The sequence below is a fragment of the Cyanistes caeruleus genome, chromosome 19, assembly GCF_971803275.1.
Source record: "Cyanistes caeruleus chromosome 19, bCyaCae1.hap1.1, whole genome shotgun sequence".
NCBI lineage: Eukaryota > Metazoa > Chordata > Aves > Passeriformes > Paridae > Cyanistes > Cyanistes caeruleus.
In genome coordinates this window covers 11,315,248-11,333,303 of record NC_141719.1, presented here as the reverse complement: position 1 = coordinate 11,333,303, position 18,056 = coordinate 11,315,248, and the positions used below count along the sequence as shown (strand labels likewise).

Genomic DNA, 18,056 nt, shown 5'->3' with positions numbered 1-18,056 from the left:
GCGGGGCGGGGCTGCGGAAGGCGCGGCCGGCGCAGGAAGCGGAAGGCGGTGTCGCCATGGCAGCGCGGAAGCGGAAGGCGCGGGCGATGGCGGCGGGCGGCGCGGCGCTGTGGCGGCGGCTCTCGGCCTGGCTGCCGCGGGGCCGCCTCGGCCTGGCCGCGCTGCTCGGCCGCCTCTCCGATCGCCTCTCTCGCGGTCGCGACCGCCGCGCCCGCAGGTAAGGACCGGCCGGGACCCCGCCGGTCTCCCGGGGCTGGGAGGCAGCGGGAGCCCTCGGCCGCCCGCGCAGTCGGTGTCGTGTTACCGGGGCAGCCGCCGATCGCCTCTTCCCCTTTTCGGCCCGTTCCAGCCCCTTGGGAAAGCTGCGTGGGGGTAAAGGGGCGGCCCGGTACCCCCAGGCCGGTGTCGGAGTCGGGTTCGGCTCCGCTCTCGCAGACCACTTCAGCTCTCCCCACTGTCCGATCGCCCCCAGGACAACAGCTGAGCGTTTTTCCCTTTCCTTTCCCATTTCCTTGCCTCACGCCTTCACCGGGCACCCGACATCTCTTTTTCCCCAGAGCCGGGCGGCCCGGGCTGTGCAGCTCAGCCCTCGGGCGGCTCTGGGTGCTCGGCGCAGCCAGCCCGGGTGGGCCCGGAGGGCGAGCTGGGGCCGACACAGGAGCCGGTCCCGTCTGAGCCGGTCCCGTCTGAGCCCGAGACAGGAGCCGGTCCCGTCTGAGCCGGTCCCGTCTGAGCCCGAGACAGGAGCCGGTCCCGTCTGAGCCGGTCCCCCCTGTGCCCGACACCGGGGACAGCGACCCGCGCCTGCGGACCTGTCGCCGCGGTCCTAGATGAGATGGATCATCACTCTGCTCTGTGATCTTGTGCACACCAAGGAAATTCTTTCCACGCTTCTCTTTTGGTCTCACCGGTGTTTTTAGGAGAGAAAAATTAGGCTGAGCCCTGGAAAGCAGTCACCGAGTTCAGAGAGCAGCAGTGTAGATCCCCCCGTGTGGTGATGGGTGTGTGGGTGAAAGGATAGCACTGTGTCCCGCAGTTTCACTTCACTCTGCCTCTGAGGAGGAGGTTTATGAGTGAATAAGAGTTTCAGCTCCATTCTGAGTTTCTGTACCAAACCTATACTTTAAAAAATAGAACACAACCCAAAAAACCCGTTGTTTCTATTTAGGGTCAATTTTTTATTCAGAAGGTGGTTCCTTTTGATTCCGTTTTCTCTTTCTGGTTAACTCAGTGATGTGAAGTACGTGGAAAGGGCTCCCCCCTGGTTCATTTTCTGTTCCTCTGAAAGCTGGTTTTGTCACAGTGTGGAATTTTGATGATTTCTTCATAATGGTATGTGGTTTCTGATAGTTGTGTGTGCGTGGTTGCAAGGATTGGTTGTAGTCAGGTAGTCACTGAGCTGATGTCAGTCGCTGGTGGGTAGAAGCTGCTGCTCTGGGAGCCAGTTGCTGTGCCATTGGCTCTGTGGCTGGAGCAAAATACAGATTTATATGATGATTCTAAAAAGCCATAGGTTCTCTATGCTGAATAAGGTGTAAATTTCAGTATTGGGCTGAAAGATCAAACAATGTTGGCACACTTATTTCGGGAGTGAAAAATCTGGAGAATGCAATTAGTGGGGGTAAATTGACCTGTACAGAATTAATCTGAATTAAACCAAATAGTACTGGTGCTGCAGGTTGATGTTCCTCCAGATGTTCCAGTCAGAGTCCAGATGCTCCAAGCTCAGCCCATCGCTGCCTGCAGCCTTTGGAGCTGCCCCTGGCTCCAGGCAGGCAGGTGCAGGTGGACTCACAATTCCAACTGTCCTTGCTAGAAAATGGCTTCTGGGAATCATGTTTCTGGAAGGTGTCTGCTTGGCCGCTGGTCTGGCTTCTGGAAGTGTAATTGGGTTGGCCAGTGAGATAATGAGGACAGTATTCATCTCTGTTGATTGGTATTGTAGAATACATAAAATTTGCCACTGCTTCCTCCCTGGGAATAATTCCAGAGGATGTTGTTTGTGACCTGCAGGGCTGGTTTGGAGCCCAGCTATGCCACTGCTCTGTGGGCTGAGCATTCAGTGGGTTTTAAAACCCTGTGTTTTTGGATCCAGTGAGAATTCCTGTAGCTCTGTGTGCCATGGAACAATGGGAATCTGCTCTCCTTGTGTGGCCTATGAGGATTGAGGTGAGCAAAGATGTATGAAGGCTGTGCTCAGGTTCTGTGGAGACTTACGAGAATGTGCCTGAAAAGTGGTATTTCTTGTGTTTCTGTTCTGCTTTAATTTTTTCTGCACCCTTTAGGGGATATTTGCATTGTTTTTAACAGCCTGTGCTGGTGATCTCTGTCATTTCTGGGTATTCAGGCTGAGCCCAGTCCACATGATCTGTTAAAACCCGCCATCCCAGGAATTCCTGCACTCACTGATCAGATTTCGGTGCTCATGAATAGTCGGTGACAAACTCGTGGATTTTCCAGGAAACACCACTATGAACTGGTTTCCTTGTAAGGATGTTTGGAAACCTTGTGAAGATCCAGGGTTGTATCATGAACCAGATGAGTGAAATCATCTTCCTGGAATTTGTGTTCATTTGGGATCTGGATTGTGGTAAAAGGGTTCCTCAGCCAAAAGTTCCTCATAACGAATTCTGGTAAAGGTTGTGATTAAGTTTCCTCTTGATGTGTGGTGATGGTGGAATCATCAGGATGGGCCACAGGACAGTGGCTGCTTGCTGGCCCGAGGACCTGGGGTCCTCAGGGTAAGGCCAGCCACTGTGGTTCCATCCCAAGCAGCCCAGCTCCCATGAGTGGGGTTTGCAGTCAGGTTCCTGTCAGGGTCAGGGATGCTGTTCAGTCCCTTGCTCATGGATTCCTGGATCTCATGGGAGCTGCTGCTGCTAATTGTGTTGAAATGTGGTTTTGTCATGCGAACAGACTCCTGCTGGGGGATATTCTATGACTGGATGAATTTGCATGTGTGAAACCTCGGAGAGGAGAAGTTGCTGCTTGCTTCCTGTCACTCGCTTGTGTTGCTGGCAGTAAGCTAGTTTCTTCCCAAAGTGACTTCAAAGAAATGAAATTTGTTCTGAAATTTCTTTCTGAAGAATGGGTTTCCTGATGTTTCCCTCACAGCTTTTGTGAGGTTTGCAGGGGAAGTTGTGATCCTCTCTTGTACTTCTGTGGAATGCCAGTGGCATTGCTAGAGGGGGATGGATCCCTGTTGTGGCTCTTGGTGCATTCCTGCTTGGACATAGTCGCTCCTCTTGTGGGTCATTCTTGGGGTGTGACTGCTCTGCCTTTGCTGGGGCTTCCACTTGGCCACCTTGTGTGCTGTAGATATATTTTTGGGTAAGATTGAGGGATGGAGGCATTTTTCTCTTTAAAGCAGTGCAATCTTTAAACCTGAAACATGAACAACTTCAGCCCAGCTGAGGAGGAAACTCGACATGAAGGGAGTGTTGGCCATGGCCAAGCTGATGTGTGTGTGATGGAGATAATTCAGAAGCGGCCGGTTACAGGTACAGGTGGTACCACCACGGCACTGCCAGACACCCGAGCGCCCACACTCATTTTCTGCAGCTCCCAGCCTCCTTGCCCTCCCACGCTGTCCTGATGGAGTTGTTTCCCCTCATCTCCTTGCCACCTCAGGGAAGGAGCTGGTGATGTTCAGATCTGTTCTCCCACATTTTCCCTGTGTTTCTCTCTTTCTACATTTGGCTCTGGTGATCCACATCAGATTATGGAAAGGGAAGGGCATTCTTGCCATTGTGGATCCCTGCCATGTATTGGCCTTGGCTGCAGCTCTTCCTTGACCTGCTTGGAGTCTTTCTGGGAAGCAAAGGTTTCACTATAAAGAATTTCTCCATCTTTCTTTGCACAGATCATCATGGCTCCTTCTAGCCCCGCTACTCACCCCTCCTGTTCCAGTAATCACTGCCCCACCGTGTTCCCTCTGTCCAGAAGGAGCACACAGATTCCAGTGGATCAGGAATCTGGTCCCAGAGTTTGGGATCTCCAGCTCGCACGTCAAGGTGCTTTCGTCCCCGGCGGAATTCTATGAACTCCTGAAGGTAAGGTGTGGGCTGCAAGTTGTGGGAATGGTTTTGATACAATCCCAGCTTTGCAGCTGCTGCCTGGTAACTGTTCTCATATGAATAGGTTTAGCTGCAGGGAGTGTGGTCTTCAGTTTCCCAGAAAGCACTAGTTTCTTCCTGGAGTTTTAGATGCAGCAGTGGTGCTGCTGTGGCTCCACAGAGCTCCATATGTTTTACGTCGCCATTCTCCGTTTTACCCTTTCCTCTTCTCAAGGCCAGGGAGCCAGAGCAGAGATGTGGGTGAAGGATTCCTCCCAGAGGAGTGCAGCACTGCCAGGTCTGGGCTGATGGCTCCTCAGGACCAGACACCCTGTGTGAAATTGAACTTGTGTTTTGCTGCTCTCAGGTGCAGATAAAAGCAGCCAAGCAGCGGGTGGTGATGGCCTCACTGTACCTGGGAACAGGACTCCTTGAGCAGGAGCTGGTGAGTGTGGAAGGGTTTGGGAAGGCCAGGAAGGGATGTGGAAGGGAGGCAGGCAACGCTTCTGGTTTAGGTCTGGTATGGAGCCAGGGAACTGCTGCACTTCTTCAGGGGATAGCTAGCCTGGACCTGTCAGAAGGGACTGGCCTGGTGTTCAGAGTGCTCAGGGGGGCTTTGTAAAACTCAGGTCATGGAAATCTATTTTTCTCTGGCATTTTTCTTGAACAAGATTTGAGCTTAGGTGTGTAGTGCTGTTGTTTGGTGCTCCAGGTGCAGGACACAGATGGAGGATTTGTTTTCTGCATTTGAGATCGAGGTCAGCTTTGCTTCATGGTATTTGCCTTATTTTTTTATTTCTCTGGAAACAAAAGCATTTTTGCCCAAGGGCTTTAAGAAGAAGCCTGGCCTTGGCCGTGATCTGATGTTAGGAAGCAAATGCCCTGGCAGGGTAAAGGTGGATGGAGCCTGCATAGGATTTGTGCCCATCTTTGTCTGGGCTTGCACACAGGATTTGAATTTGCATGTGACAAACAACCTTGTAGTTAAAGAATAAAACTGCAGTGAATTGCTACCAACGGTTGTCTTTCGCGATGCGAGTCTGGGATTTGGAAATGATACTGGGACTTTTTCTGCTGACAGTAATTGCTTTTGTGAGACCTGAAGAATGTGGACATGTAAAACTGAGGGCCTTTGATCTGTGGCTTTAGGCTGATGGGAGCTGCCAGGCTGACAGATGCAAAGGCTGAACTGTCTGTGTTTGACACAAGGAGGGAGGACTTGCACCAGGTCCATGGTCTCCTGCTGCTGAGCATTTTCCTTGGAAAGTGTATTTGCTTTTGTAATGAGGGGAGAACTCTCTCTGCAGGTGTATTGCTTAGAAGAAACACTGGAGAAATCACTGCAAGCAAAAAGCTCACCTGACCTCAGAGTTTCCATTCTCCTCGACTACACCAGGGGCTCCCGGGGTAGGAATTGCCACTCATTGCTTTTGTCAGAGACTGATTTTACTGTTAGGCTAGAGAGACAGTTCTTTTCAGAGTGGGTATCTTGGCCAATTGGACCTACTTGCTTAAAGCATGCACATTACAGGATTGGTCTTTTGTATTTCAGAACTGCATATTCCCAGAAAATCTTCAAGCTGAGCAGTTTTTCTTCCAAAAATAGGTGGTAGGAGGAAAAAGGGCCAATTCTGTGCAATTTGTGTAGTCTTGCTTGGTTCATTTGTTAGTGCATTTGCTCTTATCCATCATGCTCATTTACATTTTCATTTTGAAAGGGGAATGGGAATTGTTGGAAGCAGCAGCACGCTGAATTGGGAACCTGTGGTCACCTGCAGTGACTCTTGCAGATGTGTTACCCGTGCTGCTGAGGCTTGGTTAAGAAGCTTAAAAAGTGTCAGACCTGTCCTGGATGTCAGTTTCAATATTGACATAGTACAAATGAAAGTGATTTTAAAAAAACAAAGAAAAAAGGAAAACCTGTGAAGTGCCAGTGGATGGGAGGGGTGCTCACCCTGTAACCAGCTGAAGAGCTGTGTCATGATGTGTCCTGTCTTTGTGATCTTTGTTTGAAGCTCCCTTTCTCTCCCAGGCAGGAAGAATTCTCGAACAATGCTGATCCCATTGCTGCAGCGATTTCCCGAGCAAGTCCGCGTGTCCCTCTTCCACACTCCAAACCTGCGTGGACTTCTCCGGCTCCTGATTCCAGAGCGTTTCAATGAGACCATTGGGCTGCAGCACATCAAGGTCTATCTGTTTGATGACAATGTGATCCTGAGCGGGTGAGTCCTGCTGCGTCTGGCCTTGGGTTGTTTCACTGGGCTTTGGGTAGGGTGTCTGTGCTGCCAGAGCTGCCTGAACATCTGGACTCCATCGTGATCCTATCAGTGCTCTTCTGAGATGGGAGAGCAACCACAGTTCCCACACATGAGATTCTCACATGAAAGCGATTCTTTCTTAAAGGGAAAAATATTTTGAGATTCTGCAGGAAATGGCCAATTTGTGCTTCAGTGCAGCTATCCCAGAGTGAGGCCTGTAGCCTGGGCTGGGAGGTTGAGAATCTCGTACCCGTCTCTTCCCTTTCTCTTCAGCGCAAACCTGAGTGATCTGTACTTCACCAATCGTCAGGACCGCTATGTCTTGCTGCGGGACTCTCCCGAGATCGCAGACTTCTTCACAGAGCTTGTGGACGCGATTGGAGACGTGTCCCTGCAGCTACGGCAGGATGACACAGTCCAGATGATGGAGGGAATGGTTCACCCATACCAAGGTAGGGGGGAGTTGTCTCACCTGCTTGGGTGATGGAATCCAGAGGAGAGGAGTGACAGCCAGGGTTTATTTAAGTATGACTTAGACTCCATCCCTGTGGGTATTGCTGGGTGTCTGACCATTGTTCAGACTGTGGGGTGATCTGTTTTGTGCCATCCAGAATTAAAATCAAGATTCCTTGAGTTTCAGGACTGGGTCTGTTGGAGTTTTCCCAGCACAGTGACTGTCACAGGCTAATTTGGCAGGGCATGCGGAGGCTGGAAGTAACTCTACAACCGTCTCAGTGCTGCCTCATAAATGTGCTGTTTTTGGCCTTAAACAAGAACTTCAATCCTTTGAGAAGTTTTTCTGACATTAGCAGCTGCAATTCCAGGTGCTCTGAGTGTGCATGTTTACGAATGTGCCACTATTGTTGGTAATTAATCTCTTGTAGTAGAGTTTGTTCTGGGAATCAAATGGGAATCGGTTCAGGAAGACTGAGAACAAGCGTAAAATTGGGCAGAGAAGGGCATTGATGTGCCAGGCTGATGGCGTCATCAGTTTTTGTCCTGGCCTTGCACTGCTGGGTGATGTGAGTTCAGGCTGGGGGTGGGAGTTTATTTGTGTGTTCAGCTCATTCTTGGTTGTCAGTGTAGCCTTGCCTTCGTCCTTTCCTTTCTCAGGGGATTTTTCAGGCCACTGCCAGTTGCTGAACATTTCTCTTCTGTAATGTAGCTCTGCCGACCTTGAAACAGCTGGTTTAGGCCTTAAGACAGAGAGTCATGTGCACTCTGTGTTGGCTCCTATTTGTTCCTGTATCCATGTCCTGTCAGTAGTTTTTCCTGGTGTGTAATAGATGACACGTAGCTCTGTGCCTGTAGACCTCAGACACGCTCTCTCTGACTTTTCCTGCAGGGGACAAAGTGGCTTACTGTGAGATTGCCAACCGGAGGGTTATGGAGGTCATCAACTCTGCCCGGACACGGCAAGAGCTCCTTCATGCAAAGACTTTCCACAGCAGCCAGCCAGGCAGCTCCCTCCTATCCCAGCAAGGCTCTCAAGCATCTGGGAGCCTGAAACCAGAACCTGACACCTGGATCTATCCCTTAATCCAAATGAAACCTTTTGGGATTCAAATAGATGAGATAGTCACAGAGACACTGCTGACAGAGGCTGAGCGGGATGCCAGGATATACCTCACCACTGGCTACTTCAACTTGACACAGGCCTACATGGACCTCATCCTGGGCACAAGGGCTGAGTACCGGATCCTCCTGGCCTCACCAGAGGTCAATGGGTTTTTTGGTGCCAAAGGGGTGGCAGGTGCCATCCCTGCTGCCTACGTTTACATTGAACATCAGTTTTACAGTGAGGTCTGCTACCTGCAGCAGCAGGAGAGGGTGCAGCTGCAGGAGTACTCCCGTGCCGGGTGGACGTTCCATGCCAAAGGTAAGATGCCCTTATCCCAAGGGGTCTTGTGCAGAGCTGTGTGAGAGCTGTGCATTTGGATTGCGAAAGGAGTAATGGGCTGGCTGGGTGCCAGTCTGGGCTTAACCTTCAAAACACTCCTCCAAGGTTCAAACAACTTGCTTGTGTAAATCTGGAGGGTTTGGATTACTTGAGGGATACCTTACCCTTGGATTTCCAGTCCAGTACAGTCCCAGGGATGGTGTAAGAGCTGTCCCTGTGGTGGCACTGAGGCACTGCCTGGATGAGAAACACGATGTGAAGGAAAGGAAGCATCTGGATGTGTTCATGATGCAGTCAGTGCCGTGGTGCAGTTTCTTGTATCCCTTGGGCTGGTTTCAGCAGGCAGAAGTGCTGACTCTGCTGGGGACCCTGCAGCAGTACCTGGGGCAGGTGCCCAAAGGGAGCTGCTCCCGGGGCCTTCCCAGCAGCAGATCTGTATGGGGACATTATGAGTGTTGGGGGATTTGCTCCCGTTGACAGCTCACAGGGGATACAGAGTGTGAGGAGTGGCAGCATGTGCTTATGGGAGTCAGGGCAGCCAGAGGGCAGGGGGCTGAGGAAACAATATGGACTAACATGCAATGAGTTAATGAATGCTGCCCTCGTGGTCTTCTCTGGGAGACCCTGGATTCCTGCTGGATACACTATGCCCAGCTCCCACAGGCTCAGCACAGTGTTCCAGCTGGAGTGTTTGGGCTGTGGTTGGAGCACTGGGGCTGTGACTGTTCCTTTTTCAAGGAGAGCTGTTAGTGGGAATGGCTCCATCTCTCTGCTTCTCTCAGGGGTGCTCAGAGGGAGGCTCAGAGGTGGTGGGGAGGGAAAGCTGCAGTGTCAGCCTTCTCTCAACTGTTAAAAATCCCTGGGTGCTACTGGCTGCCTCTGTGTTGAAAGGACAAGCAGATCTCAGGGTCCCCCTCCCCAGCACAGTCAGGAGTGCAGGGAAAACTCTTATCTCACACGGGGCAGCACGAGGGAGGTCCCTGCCTGCCTGCCTGCCTGCCTGGGGTGTCCTGTGTCTTTCAGGACGCACATGCTTGAGTGATCTGTGGTTCCCAGGTTCTGCCTTTGTTGAGCACTGCAGACTCCCAGTGGGATGTGGTTTGGCATAAACTGAACCTAGAAATAAGGGCTGCTTTTCCCAGCTACCAAAGTGCAGATGGTCATTGGTTCTGTTTGGGCCAGCCAAGTCTCATGGAACAGTGCTTTGGGCTCTCTGCTGTGTGGTGTTTGTTTGGAGAGGGATGCAGGGCTTGGAGTTCAGCAGCTCCCGTGCCTGGGACAGTTGGAGACATTTACTGCCTTGTTTCCATTCCCCTTCAGAGTGCTGGGAGGAGCAGTGTGCAGCTCCTCCTCTGGCATGCTCTGCCCTGGACACACCTTGGATTCACCTCTTTCCTTCTGCGGGAGTCACGTGTTTGGCAGAGAGGACAAGGACAGAAGAGGGAAGGGAGGAAGCCTTGGAGATGTGAAGGGCATGTGCACAAGGAGCACATGGAGCCTAGCTCCTGACTGAGGACGTGAGATTTCCAGCAGCAAATAGTGCCTGTTGGTGCTTCCTCTCTGGGCTGAGACATGAGACCCCCTTTAGTGTCCCATGGGATCTCGCTGACATACCCCAAACACTGGGGCTGTGCTGCGTGCCCCTCCCACTCCTCTTAAAATGTTTGTATCTGCATGCACAGTGTCAGGTGGTGTTCCCAGGGGTGTCTCTCCTGGGTGCATTCAGCACCATGCAGATGTAGCAGAGTGCTGCGCAGATGGACTGCCAGCAGTGTGGCATCCCAGAGCCTACCTGCCACTTTCCTGGGTGTGGTATTGGGGGTGACACGGGTACATCCCTTGGGGTCAGGGTCCCTTCCAAGCAAGTTCTGGTGGCAGGGTTTTCTCATTTTTCCTGCAGGCCTCTGTTACTGCTATTGACTGGCGCTGGGAAGCTGCGCTTCCCCTTGCTGGAAGGTGAGTCACTGTTTGAGCAGATCCTGCCAGATGGCCATGAAACCAGAGACCTGTAAAGGCTGTGGGACTGCCACAGGACACTTGGGAAGGCAAGGAATCTGTTCCTCATGGCTGCTGCTTGGGCAGAGGTCCAGCCTTTGGCTGGTCAGGCACTAGACAGTCCCTGGCAGGGTCCTGTTTGGTGGCAGAAAGTGACAAAACTCTGTGCCATGTGGATGCTTTCCTGTGGCTCCTGTGGTGGGCTGCCCAGCCCCGCCATGGAGGGGTGAGCCCGCGGGGGCTGGAGGTGCATTAGGGCAGTGCCAGCTCTGTGAGTGTGCTGTGGGGGCGGGGAGGAGGTTACAGGAACTGGCAGTGAATCGGCAGCATCTTACTCAAGGCATTCTTGGAACTGCTCTGGGGCTGAGTTGGGAAACCTGCTGCTATTTTAAGGCTGAAGTGGTTTTTATGCTACGGGTTCTTTGTTGCAGTCTGTGTGTGACCAGCCATGGGGGTAAGCCTCTACTGAGGACTCACTCAGGGCTCTGCTGAGGAGAGCAAAGGCTTTCTGGCTCCATTTGTGCAGAGTTGCCACACAGCCTCTCCTTGGCAGCAGTCCTGACTCTCCTGTGGCTGTTCCTTCTTGTCCTGCTGCAGTGGTGTGCCTGAGAATAATGTGATGTTTCCATCTTTCCCTTGAAAACCTGTCCTGGGCTCTGTCCTGCCTGCTCTCTGTGCTGGCAGAGCTGTGGGAGCTGTGCTGGTGAGTGGCAGCAGGGGCCAGGTGCCCTGGCAAGAGTCTGATCTCATCCCTGCTGCCTCCTCTGGAACTGGAGTGAAATAATTTGCATTTCTCTTCTGTGTCTCTTCACAGTGGCATGTGAATTCACCTGCCTGAGCTGGGAGATGCCTTTTCATGTCATGGTCCTGGGATGGGGGTTAGTCCCTGGCCCTGGGACAGGCTGGACAGACCTAGCCTGTCTGCCTGGGGCTTTGGGGCTGGTTCCTTCACTGAAAACCTGTTTGTCTTCTCTCAGTGTTTCTGAATTCACTGTGGTGCAAAGCAGCCTCTAATGCAGTGCCTGCACTTGCTCTGGGCTGTTCTGGGGCAGTGTGTTCCTGCACTCCCAGTCAGAACACTCTGATTTGGGCTGTGCCAGGGCACCCCACGAGTCACACACATCAGCACAGCCCTGCAGGCCCTGGGGGCTGCTCCCTGCCCTTGAGGTCTTGTACAGAATCTGTAATCCACGTTTAAAGCATTTAATTCACTCGGAGTGAAGGGATCATGTGAGCCCACCCTGGCCGTTCCCTTGGCTGTCATGCTGCCTCTCTTCCTCATTTTTCCTGCAGGCCTCTGGCTGTACCTGGCAGGGAGTGACCTGCCCTGCCTGACCCTGATTGGCTCTCCAAATTTTGGATATCGATCAGTTCATCGTGACTTGGAAGCTCAGGTTGCCATAGTGACAGAAAATAAGACCTTGCAGCAGCAGCTCCACCAGGTAAGCAGCAGATTCTGGGGTGCAGTGGGGATGTTGTCATCCTTCTGGGTCACACAGAGAATGCTGATGGCGCAGTGGCAATAAAAACCTGCAGCTACCGTAACTCAAAAGCTGCTGGAGCATGGGGAGTCCTGAGGAGCTGTCAGTGAAGTGACTATTGATGAGCTGCCTGCTGCAAGTACCCAGTGCTGGGAAATGAGGCCATAACGGGAAGGAATGTGTGTCCCCAGTGACCTCGGGTACCGGGAGTGCTCAGGATGTGCACAGAGCTGCTGGAGGACCTGCTGACTGCTCTGCTCACCAGCCACACTGCACCTCTGAGCCGTTACCCCAGCATTTGGGCACTGCCCAGGGTGTGACAGGTTTGGGGGTAATGAGCCCTGGAATATCTGAGCTTGGACTGGGAGAGGGTTTCTGGACTGGCTGGGAAGCCCATGAAGTTCCGTGACAAAATCCTTACCTTGAATAATAATATGACATTATATAATCCTGACACAAACATTTTAAAGTGGTTTGATATTCAGTGTCCCAGGGTTTTTCGGTGCTGTTTTGGTTTTAATTAGGCAGCTTGGAATGCTCAGCAGTTCTGCTACTGCTCCAAATCCTGCCTTGTTCTCCAGCTGTCTTGACTGAATCTTCTGCTGGAACTGACTGTCACAAGTCATTTCTCCTGCAGTGTTCTGTTTCAAAGCAGATCAGTTTGGTGCCTCTATGTGGCTTGGAGACCTCAGAAATGCACTGTATGAGGCAGGTGCTGGCAGAGTTGTCTGCAAGATCAATGGGAATTGCCCTCTTGCATCAGGGCTCTTCCCTGGGATGAGTCAGAGTGTATCTAATCAAAAACAATTCTATTACTGGAAGAGTTGCTTGAGTATTTCAATTCATATCTTGCCTCTGCTTGTTTCTAATGGAAGGGGAAAATCAATGGAAATGTGACACAAAGGAATTTTCTTACACAGGGCTGCAGTGATCTCATTGAAAGGGCTTTAAACCATTCCCGATTGCTGGAAGCTGATTCTGAGATGGGCTGGGTGTTTACTTTCTGTGGTCTTTTTTAGAAGACTTAATCCATTCCTGGGATGCTGCCATGAAATCACTTTGCCTATATAATGTTCAGTTCCATTTTGAAAGTGTGTGCTGAGATTTGGGAAGAAATGTGAGTGGTCTGGGTGTCTTTGGGTGCTTCTGTGAATGAACTGAGGTTGATTCAGGGAACTGGCCTTGCCTCAAGTGCTCAGATCTCACCGTATCGAATGGTCATGGAGCAGAATCCTCACAGCAGGGCTGACTAGAGCTCTTGGAGCATTTGAGGGCTCTCAAATTAGAGTGAATTGGCAGATTAATGTCTTGGTTCATCTTTTTGGTGTTACTTTCCTGTACTGGGTTCCCGCTTCCCTCTTCCACCCTGAATTTAAGTAGTGCAGAGTATTTTCTGCTGTTTGTGACAGCTTCAATTATAAAAAAACTGATGAACAAACTTCCAGGAGCTGTTCTGCTCCTTGTTTGCCTGCAGATCCTGAAACCTGACTGTTTGTGCTAAAAACCCCACTTACCTGTGATCAAAGTGCTGCTCTCACGTGCTGTGAGTGCTTCATTTCCTCCCTCAGCAGTTGGGTGCAGCTCTGGGGGCCCGAGTGTTTCTGGTAATTTAGCTGAGATCACGACTGCACATTCATCTGCAAACACGGCGCCTGAGCTGTGTCTAGAAAGAGCCACATGAGCCAGTCCCAGGAGGTCTGGGTGAGGTTTCCTTTTCTGGCAATTACAGCCTGGCCTTGAGGAGTTTTCTGAAACCGAAGCTCTGCTCATGCAACTGTGGGGCACAAAAAGACAAAACCCTCTACCCTTGTTCTTTGTAAGAGTTTAAATTACAAATTCTTGAGGAGAAATGGTGCATAATTGTGGCAAGATCCCTAGTCAGTTTTATCTGAGAATTTGCTTCTCTGAAAGACCATTATGTAACTTAACACTTTGGATTTACTGAGATGATGTTTCTTTCCCTGTTCAGGAGCAAGAGCAGCTTTACCTCTGCTCAGGTGTGGTCTCAACATCAACGTTTGAGCAGCCAAATCGTTACGTGAAACTGTGGGTGAAGCTGGTCACACCTCTGATCAAGAATTTCTTTTGAAAGAAGAAAAGTTGCTGCTTTGGGTGAGTTCGCTGCCATTATGGGGAATTATTGCACTGACTGCAGTGAATAGCTGCAGTGCTCTGTCATGAAAGAAAGATGATGGACATGCAGATGATGTGGGGAAAGCCAGGCACATCTCGATTCCTCTGGGGCTGCCGTGGACTGGGATCAGTGCTCGGGTCCTGACTGGGTTTTGTCTACTAGAATTTCTGGAAGGGGCACTGACAGAGAGCCCATACAGTGGTATTTTCCATGTGTGGAAATAAAACCCTTTTCTGAAATGTCCCTTTCAGGGTTTCTCAGAGACAGACTGTATTTGTGTTATCTTGACCAGCCAATAGAAAGCATTGCTGGAATACTTAAAATGTTTCTCTTTGCATCCAATCAGGGCTTTGCTTTGCCCCTGTAGTATTGGTTAACAGGAACAGTTGGTTTTGTTTTTCTGTTTTGTGGTGTCCTGGGGTTCCTGGTGGTTCCACTGCTCCATAACTGAAGCCCTTGTGAGCTTCAGGACATCACTGTTCCTGTTCCTGTGGCGTGCACAGTCTGTGCAGCTGGCACTGCTGTGTGTGCCCATATCCCTTTTCCTTACCTAGCTATGGCCTCCCCCCCAGCAGGGTTTGCCCGGCTCCTTCACATTCAGATATGTTACAAGTGTCTTTCATGAGTTGTGGAAGGGCAGGAGAAGGCTTTTGGTGCTGGTGTGGGATGTTACTTGCTGGAAGTAGGAGGCTCGAACCATAACATCCTGCAGAGAAGGTGTTTGGAAGCCAGGTGAAAAGGTGTGGGAGTGCAGGGTAGGATGTGAGCAAGGGTTTCTGATCTGGTAGTGCCACAAGCAGGATTTCTGGCACCTGAAAAAAGCTGATGGTTGTAACTGATTATTATTATTGCTGCTCTATAAAGAAATGAGCTGCTGTCTGTGGCTGCCCTTGGGGCTTGTCTGACTGTGAGCTGTGAGGGAAGTTTGAGGTAACTATTTTAGAACTAATTGCTCAAATATTTCACAGGGTAGGATTTTGGTGAATTGTTTTATGCCAAAGGGGCCAGCCTTGGCAAATCTACTCACCTTAGTGTGTGTTACTGCTGAAACAAATTATTTGTTGTGAAGAAAGGGTTGAGTAAGTTCTGTACCCTAGAAATAGAAATAACATACTTCAGAGAGGAACCTGTTTGCAGCTGGAGCTTCTGTGGGCTGTGCAGGTTGGGTGTGGGTGAGCTGGACCAAATCTGCACCTCTCTTCTCCCGTCTACTCCAGCCAGACCCATGCTCCGTGCAGGAGCGTGAGGGATTTCTGCTCAGTTTGCACTGAGCCATCACACAAAGAGCTGTGGGAAGATGGAGAGCCAGAAGAGAGAAAGGAGTCAGGCACTTGTGTGCAGTTGTTCTGTCTGGCTTCCCACGGTGGTCTGGCTCCCCACCAGCGCCACGTCAGAAACCACCAGTGGAAAACCAGTATCCGCCCTGAGAAGCCCGTGTGCCGCGAGAGCAGGCTCCACATGGCCGCGCTTCCAGCACTGCTTTTGTTGATACTTTGCTAAAATGGTTCTGCTACAATCAAACATAGACTGAAGTACACAACTTGGAGGTTTTTACGAGCAAAAGCACTTCTGTTTTCCATTGTCGTTATAGTCTAGGCCTCTAGGAGCAGAGCCACACCAGCCAGGACCCACTTGGCGGGTTTTTCTTTCGTCTTCAGGTTGAAGGTCCAGACGTAGGTGGGCCCTCGCATCCGTGTCTTGTAGACGGGACATTCGTAGACGTTGGTGGTGTCCATGCGGTCCACGGGGACGGCTCTGAGCAGGATGACCGGCATCTCAGGCGTCAGCTCCTTCATCCGCGCGTCCGCGATCGACCCCGAGGGCACGTCCCAGCGCGCACCTGCAACGGCACGGGGCGCCTCGCTGGGCTTCAGAACTGCTGATGGCTGCGAGCTCAAAGGGGAAGGCTGGGTAGAGTGGCTCAACGGTGGCTAGGTCTGTTCTCATCTCACTGTGACCCAGGACTGCATTTGCCTTACTGTGTGTGGGATGTCTGAATAAATTCTGTCCCCACCCCTCCCTTCAGCCTGGCTTTATATGGGAATCGCAGAGTTTAAGGTGAACTGTCCGTGGTGGGATCTATCACGTGCTGTCCCATGTGCTCCCTGCTTTTGTCCCAGTGGACCCCTCAGCTGCTCTGCTGAACTGCCTTCTTCCCTCTCATTAGCAGTAATTAGGATTTAAATTTCAAAATCTGTCATACTCGAGCATCAACTAAGAATGTGACAAATGTATTCACTAGAGCCCTGTAGCTCCAGGAGCCCTGGGGTTCATGAGCTGGAGCCTGCATTGCTAAAACTCAAATTTCTGGTTTGGAAAGGCTGTGATCTGGACAGTGGTGCCCTCAGCTGGTGGCTGAGCCTGGAGCCAGGTGGAGCCAGGTGGAGCCAGGGCTCCCTGCTCTGAGCTGCCACCAGCATGGGGTGGTGGCACTGTGACACAGTAACACCGCCAGCAGGCAAGTGCTGACACTGCTCGGCTGCACGAAGGAGAAGGGCTGAGCTGGGCCTGTTCCACATCTGAAACATCTCAGAGATGCAGTTCTTACCTTCCATGAACAGCCCATGCACGTAGGAGCCTTCTCTAGGGGGAAATGTTATGTCCTCACGGATCTTCTTGGTCACATCCACTGCCAGACACATCTTATCCAGTGGCCACTGCTTTTTCCTGGCTGTGGACTGCATGATGGCTGTGAGGAAGGATTGGGGGTTGAAGAACCCTGCCAGCCACACTGATGCAGGCAGCACAAAATCTGTTGACCAGACTTCCAGTTCCTGGAAAAAAAAGCAGCAGAGTCCTTTAGGGTGGAGAATGTGCTGTGAGCTGCAGGCCAGGGTGACAGAGCTGATGCTTTGCTTCAGCTGATCTTGCAGAGTGGGGACTGGCTGGAGGTGGTGTGGGAGGAGTAAGCAGCAGATTCCCCTGCAGCAATGAAGCTGAAACCCTGAATTCATACTGCAGAAAATATTGCTGTTATTTTTCAACAAGGCCAGTTTTATTATTTTTTTATGGGGCACCCAGAGTTGAAATGTGGGGGGAAGATAATGTTCTTTTGCTACAGTGATATACTCTAATGGGAGCCCTGGTCAGACTTGTGCTCCCATTCCTGGACTAACAGCCCTTTTCAGGTACTTCAGGCTGGTTAAATTGATGCTGAGAAATAAACCAGTTAAACCAGTGCACTGGTGGGGAGAGTCCTGGGGCACCCCAAGCTCTGGCGGTCACACACACTCTGCTCACCCTGATCCGCAGGAGCAGGTCTGCGTACCAGTTTGCCAAGCTGAGGAGGGAGGGATAGGCATAACGTGTCCATGATTCTGGAACGTTGTCATAGAAGAGAGCATTTGCCAGCTCTTCCATCTCAGATGTAATCGTCAGCTCTCCCTTTGAAAAAGAGAAGAGTCCAGGCAGTGTCACCTGCAGCCATGGTGGGACAGCCCCAGGGGTGTGCGTGGGCTCAGGGAGCAGAGCTTGGTGGGTGAGAGCTGCAGTAAAGGCAGAGAGTGCTTTGGAAAGACTGGGAGATGATCCAGGCAGCTGCCTGCTGTGTACCTGCAGTCCCAGGTCCAGCTCCTTCAGCGAGCGCCTGATCTCGTTGGTCAGGATGTTCATCCTTTCACATTCCTGGAGAGCTACCACAGTGTATGGGGTTTTTTCCTTTGCCTTTGCCATCATCTCCTCCATGTTGAATGGGTCTGGCAGCTGCCCAATGATTTCATCCAGGACTGACTTCACCTGAAATGAGAATGCCATAAACTGCTCTTGCCCAGAGAAAAATGCTGCAGGTTCCATGTAATTAAGTAGGCAAGATATTTTTCTTTTTCTGCCCTGGTGTTTCTTTGTACCTCCTCCTCTGTCACTAATGCTCCTTTCTGTTACTAACTGCTCTTAAAAAGCTGTCGTTCTTTTTTGATAGCCAAGGTAAGAGACCTGAGGCCACGGAGGCTGAAATTAAAGTGCAAAGTTCAGGCAGTCAGGAAGAAGATTTCTAAAAACAAATTATTTTAAGTCTCTTTTTTTAGTAGTTGCTCTCATGAATGGAGGCTCCTCAGCTAGCTCCATCATCTGAGGAGCCCCACGTAAGCCACTTGTTGCCAGTGGTGCATCTTGGCCCCATCAGGGCGTGAGGTTCCTGCCTGTGCTGAGTATGCTGCCGTCCCTGGGCCGATGACCATGGTGTGGCTGGGCTGGAATCGCCTCCCTCTGCTGTCCCTTCCTTACTGCTTGGGGCCT

General features: G+C 51.2%; 2 protein-coding genes and 1 long non-coding RNA gene across 4 annotated transcripts in view; 1 reads left to right on the top strand and 2 right to left on the bottom strand.

Annotated features, from left to right (window-relative positions):
* Positions 1–39: 39 nt before the first annotated feature.
* PGS1 (phosphatidylglycerophosphate synthase 1) lies at positions 40–15,843 on the top strand. 2 transcript variants are annotated; one of them, XM_086857045.1, is made up of 10 exons: positions 40–217; positions 3,863–4,052; positions 4,423–4,500; positions 5,363–5,462; positions 6,088–6,277; positions 6,587–6,765; positions 7,659–8,192; positions 11,502–11,650; positions 13,659–13,801; positions 15,482–15,843. In XM_086857045.1, the coding sequence occupies exons 1-9, from the start codon at positions 57–59 to the stop codon at positions 13,776–13,778; spliced, it is 1,701 nt and encodes a 566-aa protein (XP_086713171.1). In that variant the 5' UTR covers positions 40–56; the 3' UTR covers positions 13,779–13,801; positions 15,482–15,843. The 2 variants fall into 2 exon arrangements, with proteins under 2 accessions (XP_086713171.1, XP_086713172.1); XM_086857046.1 differs by having other exon boundaries at positions 50–217; positions 15,415–15,843.
* LOC147649848 (uncharacterized) lies at positions 12,135–15,110 on the bottom strand. Its single transcript, XR_015277940.1, has 4 exons — positions 15,018–15,110; positions 14,851–14,916; positions 13,204–13,463; positions 12,135–12,554 (listed from the first exon to the last, which is right to left on the bottom strand). It is a non-coding gene; the product is annotated as an uncharacterized LOC147649848 (long non-coding RNA).
* DNAH17 (dynein axonemal heavy chain 17) overlaps positions 15,372–18,056 on the bottom strand; it is a 32,264-nt gene continuing 29,579 nt past the window's right edge. The window contains exons 78-81 of the mRNA XM_023938883.2: positions 17,376–17,558; positions 17,064–17,207; positions 16,372–16,597; positions 15,372–15,663 (exon numbers count right to left, since the gene is read on the bottom strand). Of these exons, the coding sequence (XP_023794651.2) occupies positions 15,416–15,663; positions 16,372–16,597; positions 17,064–17,207; positions 17,376–17,558 (801 nt within the window). The 3' untranslated portion in view covers positions 15,372–15,415. The remainder of the gene's footprint in view (positions 15,664–16,371; positions 16,598–17,063; positions 17,208–17,375; positions 17,559–18,056) is intronic.